Source organism: Phycomyces blakesleeanus, assembly GCF_001638985.1.
Source record: "Phycomyces blakesleeanus NRRL 1555(-) unplaced genomic scaffold PHYBLscaffold_2, whole genome shotgun sequence".
Classification (NCBI taxonomy): Eukaryota; Fungi; Mucoromycota; class Mucoromycetes; order Mucorales; family Phycomycetaceae; genus Phycomyces; species Phycomyces blakesleeanus.
Window position 1 is genome coordinate 953,175 of NW_017265135.1, and position 13,168 is coordinate 966,342.

Genomic DNA, 13,168 nt, shown 5'->3' on the forward strand with positions numbered 1-13,168 from the left:
TATATTTTAAAAGTAAAGTTTTCTAGGCAAAGGAACAATAAGTTTTTTGCTGATATTTCGTAATGTTGTATGGTCAACAATTGCAACAGGAAGGAGAATTCGGTGCACTGGCAAGATGCTTTGAAAGTCAGGCAAAGAAAACGCAACATCCCATATTTCTACGCCTGCAATTTTTCTACTTGTCTCCCTGGAAGCCTTGTACCATTTTACATAAGCAAATGTATGTTGGCTACTTTGGGGTGTTCTGTGATGTGGAGTAGAAACAAGTGGACTAAATGAATGAACAAATAGGTATTGAATCTCTCCGACATACGCATACTTTGCTCCGTTTCGACCTTCTATGAACATTGCTTGTATATATGATCCTCTTCCATTCGTACCTCTACTTCCCTTGAATGTCTGGCCAAGGAGGTTGACGGATTTGAGCATTTCGATCCAGTCATTGACGAAAGCTGTATCTTGAATCACGTCTTTGCAACTGGAGATAGTGGGATTGTTGTAAACAGCTTGGTAATATCCTACCAAACAATCATACTCCTGTCTTGGCATCATCTCATATGCTTTTTTTTGCAAGGGCAGCGCTGATGGCGGCAAAGGCTCGTTACCACGAATTGACAAGTTCGGATTTTCAGCAGCATCAAGAAAGTCTGGTAGAGAGAACCAATTGTACAAGGCGGTGCTAGTTGTAGAATCAGCAGGTCTATAACCAGTTACCAATTTATCGAAGATGCCGGAGAAATTGAATGGACCAGATGTCTTCAAGAAATTGTGAACAAAATCGCCTTTACGGGTATCTTCAATGAATGTTTTCATGTATGTCATTTCAAAGCCGCTCCTTCTGTTGGTATTGATATTCTTTAGGACGCTGTTGTATCGCTCGAAACTAAAGAGCCAGTACCCATAAACAGGCCCAAAGTCCTTGATTGTGTCGCGAAGATGAAGATGGAGATGCATGTTTGGAGATAACAGATCCTTGCTATACAGCCTTTCACAACCTTTACCGAACTTCTCAAGTGCTATGTGTGCTGACTGTACATCATCTTCGGAAACATTTGGCTTGGTAAGGAAACGGCAGGCATTCACAAAAAACATCCAATTCTCAAACTTTTGCTTTGGTAATACACCTTGTAGAGCCACTGGAGAGTATACCAGACACCACGATTTCCACTCGTCTGCCTTCATAAAGGGAAATCCCTTTGAAATCTTTGATCTTAGCATGGTGTAATCAGGCGGCAATGTCATGTTTTCAACGATTTTCTGCATGGCAACGAGTTTTTTATTGTCAATTAGACCATCTGCAACCCATTTCTCTATCATCCTCTTGGCTGTGCCTAAGAAGAGATTGTGCATTGGATCAATGATCGTGCAGCGGACAATGTCAAAGTACTGGAGACGATGCAGTTCGGACCAGCGAACACCATTTTCAACTTCAAGACGATGTCTCTCAGCTTCAGTGGTTGCATTCCTCCAGACCTCAGCATCCTTACAATTATCATTCTTAGTGCGAAGGAGCCACTTTGAGAAATCAAATCCAGAATAATCGACAGAGCTCGTTCCAGCTAATCGGGAGAATTGGCGATTACATTTGTGGCATGCGTTTGTACTGGTATGGGACGTGAATCCACACACTTTTCGGGCAGCAGGGATGTCGCAGGCAACCATAAACAGAGCAGCGTGGATGGTGGTACCATTTGGGCATTGATATGTCTGGACTCTGACTCCCTTGTACAACTTTTCTAATTCGTCAACCAGAGGTCTGAGGTACGAATTTATCTCGGATGTTTTTGCTTCTTTCGGACCTGGCATTAACCCAACGAGAATGACATTTTCTTTCTTGAATCTTACACTTCGAGGAAGATTGTTTACAGCCAGGTAAATTGCACCACACGAATATGTCACACCGTCAAATGGCTGGAACCAGTCAATGTTTAAGGTCAACATCAGTGAGCGGTTGCCATGAACAAAGGGAATTCCATTGGTGTCTTTCAAATCCTTCCACATCAAGCCATCGTACACATCGAACATAGTATTCTCAGCCTTCGGGCTACGGTTCCACGAGTCGATTTGGGTTTCAAAATCAGGCCGAGAAAAGAGAGCTTTGATCGAATTCTGAACAGAGTGATACACATATGTTCTTTTTGGAATGGACGACTGATTTCCCGACTTGAACAAACTATTACCGCACATTGAGTTATTCCCAAATTTATCAAAGATACAGAAGTGGGGTGTTGATTCATTGTTCTCATATATGCTGTGACATTCGCTACAAGAAACATATTTCTTTATACCATCTGTAAAGGTATTGAATCCTGCCATGCTTTTGAGACCAGGGATGCTAACTGGGAGATGGAATGGATCTCTGAAAAGCTTCAGTATTTTGTTCATGATGGCAATAAGACGAATGGCACCTTCATTGACGACATACAAGGATACAAAGAGTGCAAGGACCTGTACAATAAAACGATAGATGAAACTCAATTCTGAGTTGAATTCAGGAAAGTTGTCTTTTTTAAAAAAAAATTAATTTCTATTATTTTATACAGCAGAACCCAATATCCATTATGAAAGTGTGCAAACCTTCACTATCAAGCATGTCATTCTCACTGGAATTGTCTTTGCAACCGCCAGAATCAAGATCAGAGTTAAACTCTTCATTCTCATAACCAAAGACAGCATCGGATTCTGAGAGAGGTAAGACTCGAATAGGCTCTTGTGTCTCCATGTCTACTTCTATACTGGTGTCCATTTCTACCGGAACCATAAAAGAAGTTAGAGCAAATAAAAATAAAAATAAAAATATATATTTTTACCATCAAAGTCATAATCCATATCATAATTATTGTCTATGGCCACCGAGTTCTGTTCATCATTGTTGATAACTTCAGGAACATAGCTTACAGTAGTTTCGACTGATCTCTTAATAATCACTACATTACATATGTTATTAAATCGAAAATATAAATATAAATATAATTAAAACATAAAAGAAAATTCCCTACCTCTATTACGAAAGATGTTCATTCCAGCATCGTCTCTTCTTTTATGAAAATTAAATGTCTGTACAGACACTGTATCTGATCCTCCACATCTTGTCTTGCAAACAGAACATTTGCATTCTTTTGTTTTGTTTGATTTACGGGTTGGTGCCATTGCTTAATAATTATTAAAATAATATTATTTTTTAAACAGTAAAGAAGATAAATATATATTCAGGTACAGTTTATTTCATTCAATTTAAGTTTATTATTGTATTTTTTTATGCTACTCGGTGCTCTATGACCAATAGAATCGTTTTAAAAAAATTGCAATGCTTATTCTACAAAAAAAATCCTGCACTACAAATTTGGGTTTTCTGTCCACCGAATTTTATATCCTATCACGTATGGGAATTGGGCATTTTTTTGCAGCGATATAGTTTATTTTTATAGACTTTCCTATTTTAATATCAGAGTCTACATCGTAGATAGAAGTCCTTAAATCAGGTATCCAATTGGTAATCCCTTTTAACATATCTCCTTAATGTTATACTGATTGGTTCCCATTTTTGTCAACCATGTCATATTATATCTCTTTCTATAAATGTAAAACCAATATATTCGAACAAAATGTTTCAGTTTTATATTTTCTTTTAAAAATTTTATATATATACAGAATATCTGCAAAATAAAACCCCATTTATCTATGTCTTTATATATTTACAATTCTATAACCACAATAGCATTTACAAAAATTACAAAAGTCAAAGTAATAAAAGCATATAATTAAACTTCTTTTTATAGTCTTTAAAATATAATCGGTCTAATATTAATATCAAAGTAAAAGTTTTTTTTTATTGGTTGGCGACATGGCAAGACACTGATCAAAATAAATGTTGGAAGGCATAGCATATGCTATATCCAATTGAATTGGCCTAATTAAATTGTCGCCCCCAAAAATAAAAAACCCTGTGGAGTTGAAATATTATCAAAATTAGAGAAGTTTGTGGAGTCACTTTTTCAAAGAAAATTTCCTTTTAAAATCAAACTCAGTGATTTAAATAAGAAAATAATATAACAATACAAAAATAATTTTGAAAAAGTTTTTGAAATTTTCAGATTTTCTGAAAAAGTGAGAGAACTTTTTCAACCTCTAATATCTTTCTATTTTTTATTCTAAGCTAACGTTATGAAAATAGTAGAAATATATGAAACAATATAAAGTTTTGAATATAAATCAGCAACAATATAGACAAGATCATTTTACTCATTTTTATTCACGTTTATCAACTTATCTATTTAATAAAAATTATCTAAGCAAAGCTAGCTATAGAAGCCTTAATGAGAAATTTAATATAAGGCTATTTTATCATCAAAAGAAAAAAATTTTCTAGTTGAATTTATTGAATGTTGTATTTGGAAGTTTAGTAAATATAAAATACAATGAGTAAATTAAGTAATAAGCAACCCATTTATAAATTTGTTAAAAAAGTTTAAATGCTTGGAAGAGTTACCCTATTTGGCCTTGTGCTCTGCACAACTTTGAAAAAGTTATTCCACGAACTTCTCTTTTCCCTTTGATTCAACCGAAGTTTCTCAAGGGAAAATCATATAATTTTTATAGTACAATATATTGTTTTGTGAAGGAGAGGTCAATTGACAATGCTTGTGTGAGCACAACACAATCCTGGGCAGCTTCAACTCTTAGTCTTGAAGCAGCAGCTAAATAGAAAAATAAATATAGTAGAAAAAATGATTAGAATTTTTGCTGAATATTAATCAATTACACTATATTTATTTACCTCGACTACTCTCTGCATGATATTGGGCAGCACAGGAGAGAGCAATGATTTCTGCTATAGTGAGCACCACACAACTCTGAACAGCTTCAACTCTTGGTTTCGATGTCATAGCTAAATGCAGAAATATATAGAGTAAAAACAATTATTAGGATTTTTGCTGAATATTAATCAATTATACTTTATTGATTTTCCTCAACTACTCTCTGCAGGATATTGGGCAACATGGGAGAGAGCATTAATTTAAGTCACAGTAATTACCACAGGATTCTGAACAGCTTCAACCCTTGGTCTCAAAGCACCAGCTAAATAAACATATAAATGCAGATGAAAGCAAATAAGTTAGAAACTATTGACACAGTGTGTATTCTTTTGGTTCTGCTCAGACCACGAATATTCTGCAAAGAAGTATGACACTCTTTGCAGAATTTCCTTCGATCCCCTTGCACAAGGCATATCTTTGTGCAATATATTTCATCATTGATACTGCTTTAATATAGCTTTATAACAAATTAGTATAGATTTTTCACATATAAAAGTCTTCAAATGAAGCAATAATAAAACAGAATCCTTATCTATCTTTATTTTATTGATCAAATCCGTTATTTTACTTTCTGTTTATATATTTATTTCATTGTCACTGACTTAAAACAACTATTTGTGATAGTTATAAGCATACTTCTTGTTATATTCATTCTTTCTATACACATTTTACTACATTTACTTACTGTTGGATAGATCTGAGCATTATCACAGTAATTCATCTCTATCTCTCTATATATTTGCCTTCTGAATTCATTGACAACTCTATTTTTATTTATTATTTTTCTGACAATGTTGTATCACATCAACTCAACACTTGTCACTATGCAAGGCGATCTGATGAATAAAAGTAATCTGTTTTAATGTTACTTCTAATTCTCTCTGCGTGATATTCTTCTTGAGCAGAGATATTATTGCTGGTTCTCTTTTGAGGGATCAAGAGAGTCCAGTTTTTTTTGTTCATAGGATAGAGCTTACTGTTGATCCATTTATGAGTAGACAGCTTACATACAGCACAGACGTTTTGAGTTGGAAACATTTTTTTCTTTTTCTTTTTAAATTGCATATATAAAGAAAAAAGATAAATGAGTTGCAGTTTTCAAAGATATGAGAGAAAGATAGGGTAGTTGTTTGTAATAAATATGTTTTTCTTTGATTTGAATTGATAGGCTTTTATAGCATTTCTGTTTTTTATTTTTTAACTCAAATAAAGAAATAAAGACATCTTGTCATAATTTAAAATAGATTTGAATCATATGTAAATCAATAACGTGCTGAATTAATAAGATAATTAGAATAAACTCAAGAGAATATCTTCTTCAAGTAATATTGAATAATAGAGTAAAATCCATATGTCAAGACGCAGTAAGATGTCTTCTTCAAGTAATAGTAGCTAAATCAAGTAGAATATAACTGTAAAAGTTTATTAGAGTGTCTTGTTAAAGTAATGAAAGTAAGATGACAAAAAGAACAGTCAGTTGTCAAAGTAGTGTGAGTTAACCTTTTGAAATTACTATGTATATCAAATTACAAATGCTGCAGAAAGTGCATGGTTCAATATGACTTCTTGGAGTAACACTATATATAAAGTCTTGAATATCCAATTGTCAATGAACAATCATATGTTTCATTTTACTTTATTAGTTATTCTTATAAAATGTAATATATATCATGGAAAAAAAAGTGGTCTTTTTGGTGGTCTTTTAGGTAGTATTTTAGGTGGTCTTTTAGGTGGTATTTTAGGTGGTCTTTTGGGTGGCAGTTTTGGTAAAACCAGCAAAAAGACTACCCCTATTTTTGGAAATATAATTAGATCTCCATTGACCAACGGATGTTAGATTCTATTCAAAAACCAATATTTTAGTTTATATATTATTTTCTCTTATTATATTGGTAGAAATAGCATAAAAAGAGTTTTCTATTGTTAGCAATAAGAGATATTTCTTTTTATATGGGCACTCAGGAAATACTTTGATCATATTATTATTTTTAATTGAATAATTGAGACTTTATTACAGTATAGAAATTGATATTATTGGTTATTTCAACAAAAGCATTATTTCAATTAACCCCCATTTATATATATTCTGTTTCATTTAGAGCTTTAATTAGGCAAAAAGATTTTATTTCATAGAAGATTGATATTTAAAAATGTTTTTATTGGTTGTTATAATAATAAAAGTCTTCTCTAAATATCATTAGCTAAATATCATTCAGATTATTTCATATCTTCATATATAATACATAATTCATTGAACTTACCAAACATAAACTTATCAGAAGGTTGTTGTTTCATATGGTTTTTCTATGTATGACTGACTTTTCGAAGAGATGTCCAGATTTTGTGACATCTGGTAAGGCCAACATCACTTCATTTGAGAGAGCATATATGTTTGGTACATATCAAGTCCTTCTCATTTTGAGAGATAGGCATCCTATCTGGATTTGCTCCTAAAGCTTATACAAAAAGACTTCCAGTCATTTTATCACATACAAGACATGTGCAAGGGTTAATAATTGCTTTGTTTTTTTCTTGTTAAGTTAAGCCTTAAAATTCTTACTCATTATGCTAAAGTTATATTTTAAAGTTATAGTTTTAATACAGACAATGGTCCTGGAATTGGGACAGCAAGAGCCTGTAGTGCTGTATATTAGTTTATATGTCTTTTTTTGTTTTATTATTTCTTATATTACAGTCTGAGGTTGGCCCCTCCCATGTGCGTCCATTTGTGACATTACATAGTTTGGTAATCTTCAGTTATAGAATCACTTGTTTCTTTTGTAGTGCTTCTTTGATTTTCTGCAAAATATGAAGCGTCTCTTGCGTATCTTTAAGTTACTGGATGATTTTTGTACCTGTATTATTCATAATGGTGATAATAAAACCAGATGTAAGGGTTAGTTATGAAGAAAGGGAAAAGAAAGAGAAAAATTCACAAGTCATTATTAGTGTCATATATTTTCTACAAATGTATTGGTTGGTTCTTGATATGAAATATCAATATAGTAATTTTATAATGATGACATATGGTTCATCATTTTTTTTTAGTGTGCCTTTGAATTGTCTTTACAAATTTTATTCAAGTAACAAAAGCTTAGATATTTTTTTCCTTTTTATGTCTGACATCAAATATTTCTCAACTGCTCTATATACTTACCATAAATGTAATATCTATAGTTAAAATAGATATTTGTCTCTTCTGAGATCTAAATTTTGGTAGTTCACTTGCTTTTTATAACCAATTCAAAGAACAGAGATTTTCTTGTTTCAACTTAGATTTTTGATGATTTTTTGATTATTATAGGCCAGAGATGAAGTCACAAATTTGAAAAAGTCTACCTTTTTCCCATAGTAATATAATATTGATGATCTTTGCTTTTAAATTAAAAAGTAGTAATAGCCAACATGTTTTTCTTTCTGTTGTTGTTAATTAATCCAAATCCAGATATCAGACTGCAGCACAATTGTAACATACAAATGAATTATTATTATTATTTTATTTTTATTTATTATTTATATTGAATAGCTTTTGGTGATAGCTAAAATGATATATACATATATTTTCTTTATTCTTTAGATCAATATATTGTTATTACAATTACTATACAATTAAAAATGATCTGATTTTTATTTATTTATGTCTCAAAATCTGATATATGATATATAATATATAAGTATAATAATAATTCTTGATAGTAATATAAATATACTCAAAGAGTTTTGAACAATCACAGAGTTAATAGTATAGGTATTCCATTTTTTTACTGCATAAGATTATATTGTTTTTATCTACATGACAATTAAACATTTACCTATATAATGAGATGTTACATTGGAAATAAATAACTCAATCAATACTTTTTTTTATATATATAACAGAATATGTTTAATAATTTTAAAACAGTGTATATACTTTATATATCAATGATATTATGTAATAGAAGATATCACTTTATCATATGACTTAGTAACTCTCTTATTTTTTATATCATGTGACTTAGTAACTTGCTAGTATTTTATATAAAAAAAAAGCTTTACGCTGATTGGCTCACTATATCATATGATATACAGAGCCAGTTGATTTTAATAATATGTATGATGATGATGATGATGATAGATATATTAATGTTTTCATTAAATGTCTCAATTATAGTAATATTGTCTATAAAACATAATAACTTTTGTTAATATGACGCAAAGTAAATAAGATAATAGTTTGCTTACCAGACAGTTCAGAAAACAGAAGAGTTAGCAAACAGAAAATACAATGACATTTTCTATAAAATATAATTCTTTTATTACAATGAAATAAAGAGTATCAGACTATTTTTTGCTAACTAATTATTTAATACAGCAGAAGATGTGGCATACAGAAAATAGAGATATTATCTATAGAATAATTTCTTTTCACTAGAATTACATACAAAGAAATAGAATGACTATTTACTAACTTGTCTGTCTGTAGAGAATAAGAGTTGGTGTATAAACAAAAAAAGAGGACTGAGAAAAAGATCAGTGATTATAGAGTATATGTTATATATAAGAATAATAATAAATATATGTTGTATCTTGAAGATGTATGTTGATTTTTTATACAATATATCATTTTATAAACACTCCCAAGATATATGTCTTTGTTAATGGGCCAGAAAAATCTAAGCAGAATAATTAATATATTTATTGTGAATAGATATTCAAGTATATTTTTATTATCTTTTTATTATTATTTTTGAGGCAGTTAAGAAGAACTTTGTGTCTTAAAGCATAGAGTATTATGCTAGAATAAAAGCAACAAAATGATTAGATCTTGAAACTTAGATGTGAGTTGATGCTTCTTATGTCAGACATTAAGAAAGAAGTAAAGAAGAAGAAGGAAAAAAAATGGGGGAAAATTCAAAATTATAATTTTATGACTGTTGACTCTGAGAAACTGATAGAATCAATTTAGCAAATTGAAAATCATTCAACACATCCCAATTGAGACAAGACATTATATACTAAGCCATAATCTCTCACATCTTTGTAATGGATGTAAGCTATTACAAATGCCTTTCCAAGTCAACTTATAAAGAAAAGTATAATATAGAGATCAAAATGCTATAAAGAGCATTATCAGAAAAATAATCTTTGGTATCTTACTTTCCATCTTTACATATGTTTTGATTTATTTTATTTTATTTATTATTTTAAAGAAACCCGACTCCAACTATTAAAGTATTTACATTGTTTCAATTTCTTCCTTTAGCACAGAATATCTAAATTCATGTCTTCTAATATGCAGCAAACCAAAAAAAAACAAACAAGATGACTACAAAAAAGTCTGCTAAACAAACTGCTGGGACAGCAGCAAGCACAAGTCAATAGGAAATTCTTCTCAGCTTGACAGTTAGTGCAGAGCTGGATGATACTGTTCTGTTCACTTTGTCTACCATAAGCATACAACTGAATGAATCCCATTCACTTCTGGAGAAGGTCTACCACAACATGGAAGCAACCAATGGCCAGAATAACAATTTGAACCATAGTCCCATTAGTCAGACTCTTACTACAGAAGAATATATAAAGTACCACCTTTCAACAGTGTTGTATCCAACATAATTGTAGATTCAAATAGAGCACACAGACAATAAGACAAAGACATATTGAATAAGCGACCAGTATCAATTATACATTATTTCTCACACTATCATTAAATAAAGAATATACCAATAACAATATCACACACCTTATTCAACATCACTAATCACTCAAACAAGAGCGTGGGTAATAACTTAACAATATATTATCTATGATATAAGAAAACAGAAATCACATGATATACTCATATCATTATTCTAAATACACACGCAATGTCTATATAAACTCACATAGCAAATAGCAATAGAAGATCATCTCTCTTTTTATTAATAAACAAAGTATCACTGTACTTCTTCTCTGTACTTTGTTTTTCTTTCTTTTTTAAAAAATATAGCACACTGACAGCATTTGGGAAGTCATGTATAGGAATTCGCATGTCAATATACAGCTGCTTCAAATCATTTACCAAGGGCTCCAAGTAACCATTGATCTTGTTAGTTTTTGGCTGCTTTGGACCAAGCATAAAACCAACAAGGATAATGTTCTCTGACTTGAATCTTTTATCACAGAGCAAGTTGTTGATGGCCAGATAGATAGCACCAGATGAGTGAGTGACACCATCAAAGAGCTGGAACCAGTCAATGTTAAGTGTTAACATTAGTGAGCATGGGTCCGACATAAATAATACAACATCCTTGTTCTTCAACTCTTCTATATTGCACCATCATAGACATTGTACAGAGTATCTACTCTCTTTAACTTCTTATTTCATTGATGAATCTTGGCTTCCAAACTAGGGCGACAGAAGAAAACCCTCAATGTATTTTTAATGGATTGATAGACATATTCACACTTTGCAACCAAGGCACCAGAAGATATGGATTTTGTCAAATTACAGCTGCATGCAAACCTGGCACCAAGTTTTGAGGAAACACATTGAGGAGGAGCAGATACATTATCCTGATATGCTGTATGACAGTCTTGACATACCACAAATTTCTTGATGCCTTTTGTAATAACAGAAAATCTTGTCATTTTTTGTAAACCAGCAAGACTGATTGGTAATTGAAAATCTTGGTTGTAGACTCTCAGCAAATTGTTAATAAACTCAATTTAGACAGCAGCACTCTTATCAACAACACGACATGAAGCAAACAGTACCGTAAAGGTGACTGTAAATTGATAGACTTCATTTTTGGGCATATAATAAGCAGCAGAAAGGTCTGTAAAAAATTAAAAAAAAATTAGCACTTGATTTTTCTTTTATTCTCTTTTTCTTTTAGTTTCCTTTATGTATCTCACACTGACCTTCACTGCTGAAGTTCTCAATCTCGATCTCATTAACTTTATCTTCAGCATTGTCATCAAAATCATTGTCATCTCTGTCATTGTCAAACATTGAGATGACATCCAAAAAAGGTGAGTTGGTCTGACCGTCCATTACTTCTACAGAATTGGATTGAGAAGTCAGGATTACTACAAATAAGGAATATAGTAGTTTATTAGTTTTTTTTTCTGCATTCAAATAAAAAAATTCTTACCCTCAGTATCTACATCCATGTTTCTCATTGCGGCTATGTTTCATTAAAAGTTTAAAAATAAAAAACATAAATAAAAAATAAAAAATAAAAAATTAAAATGATTATTATGCAGCAAACAAAAAACCAACACTGAATATATTATACTATTCTCAAATATTCTGGTACCTTCAACTCTAGCTCTCTTATTACAATGAGTCTCAGTACGCTTTGCAGTATAAGAAAATTTCTTATGACTGTTGTGACATTTAATGCAGTGACAGTCTAAGGTATGGGTTTGGGTAGAGGGAAACATATTGTGTATAGCTTGAATTATAAAATAAAAAAGGAAACAAGTACTACAAATACTTTATTTGATATGAATTTTTTATTGTCCATCTAAACCAATAGAATACATCGAAAATACACCCCCAACTTAAATTAAAAAAACGGCTGAGCCGAAAAAAAAACCTGACATTTCCACTACCTTTCTCATTACTTAAAGCTATAGTATTTTTTTTATTTTTCCAGTGTTGTCTGCGTTGTCTTTCAGCAGAAAGTACTGCAGCCAATCAATCGATCACAACTCATCTTTACCACCATCTGGCTTCATCCAGGATTGTGACTGATTATCATCTTCATAATAAGAAACAAACTCAATAGCGCTGGGAGTGGACATACTTTTATTATAATAGTTTAATGTAAGATACAGGCGATACAAGAAGATAATTTTTTTATAAAAAAAAAGACAAAAAGAATGGAGTTAAAATGAAGGTAGATGAGTATTGATTATTATTTATAGCTTTATAAGAGTAATATATACTGACAAGCTATTTTGACTAAAATGTTATACCTGTAATAAATGGGTTTGTAAAAAAAGTGGTGTAGATAATTAGATTATGAGATGAAGAGATGTTTGAGCTCAAGAAGAATGATTTTTATTGATGAGAATTGTTAAGAGTTCTTGTACTGATTGGGAGGACTTTTAGAGACAGAAAATATCATTTGCATACGTATGCTTTGATGATATGCAGATACAGATTCAAGCAGGGAGAGATTCTGAAGAGTTATAATTGGATAATATAAACAAATTCGTTTTTATCCACAACAAAACAGACTTCTTTATGTTGATGTATTTGAATATTAAACATTGACTATGTTTGCTGACAGTGACGGCATTATGAGCATAGCATTACCTAATATGTATTTGTCAAGTCTCAATCTGATATTTCTTTTCTGGCACTTGTAACTAAGTTG

At 31.3% G+C, this 13,168-nt stretch overlaps 3 protein-coding genes across 3 annotated transcripts; all 3 read right to left on the bottom strand.

Annotated features, from left to right (window-relative positions):
* Nucleotides 1-6: 6 nt before the first annotated feature.
* Nucleotides 7-3,150, bottom strand: PHYBLDRAFT_162443 (hypothetical protein; the record flags this gene model as incomplete). Its single annotated transcript, XM_018434626.1, has 5 exons — nt 7-1,427; nt 2,181-2,504; nt 2,578-2,748; nt 2,811-2,927; nt 3,000-3,150. 5 exons carry the CDS (start codon nt 3,148-3,150, stop codon nt 7-9), a joined length of 2,184 nt encoding a protein of 727 aa, XP_018297409.1.
* Nucleotides 3,151-4,288: 1,138 nt separating this feature from the next.
* PHYBLDRAFT_58420 (hypothetical protein) lies at nt 4,289-4,886 on the bottom strand (the record flags this gene model as incomplete). Its single annotated transcript, XM_018440318.1, has 4 exons — nt 4,289-4,336; nt 4,490-4,570; nt 4,603-4,697; nt 4,778-4,886. The coding sequence occupies 4 exons, from the start codon at nt 4,884-4,886 to the stop codon at nt 4,289-4,291; spliced, it is 333 nt and encodes a 110-aa protein (XP_018297410.1).
* Nucleotides 4,887-11,162: 6,276 nt separating this feature from the next.
* Nucleotides 11,163-12,590, bottom strand: PHYBLDRAFT_58422 (hypothetical protein; the record flags this gene model as incomplete). The annotated part of the gene is made up of 6 exons (XM_018440319.1): nt 11,163-11,501; nt 11,556-11,617; nt 11,703-11,870; nt 11,936-11,968; nt 12,101-12,238; nt 12,509-12,590. 6 exons carry the CDS (start codon nt 12,588-12,590, stop codon nt 11,163-11,165), a joined length of 822 nt encoding a protein of 273 aa, XP_018297411.1.
* Between the last annotated feature and the right edge of the window lie 578 nt (nt 12,591-13,168).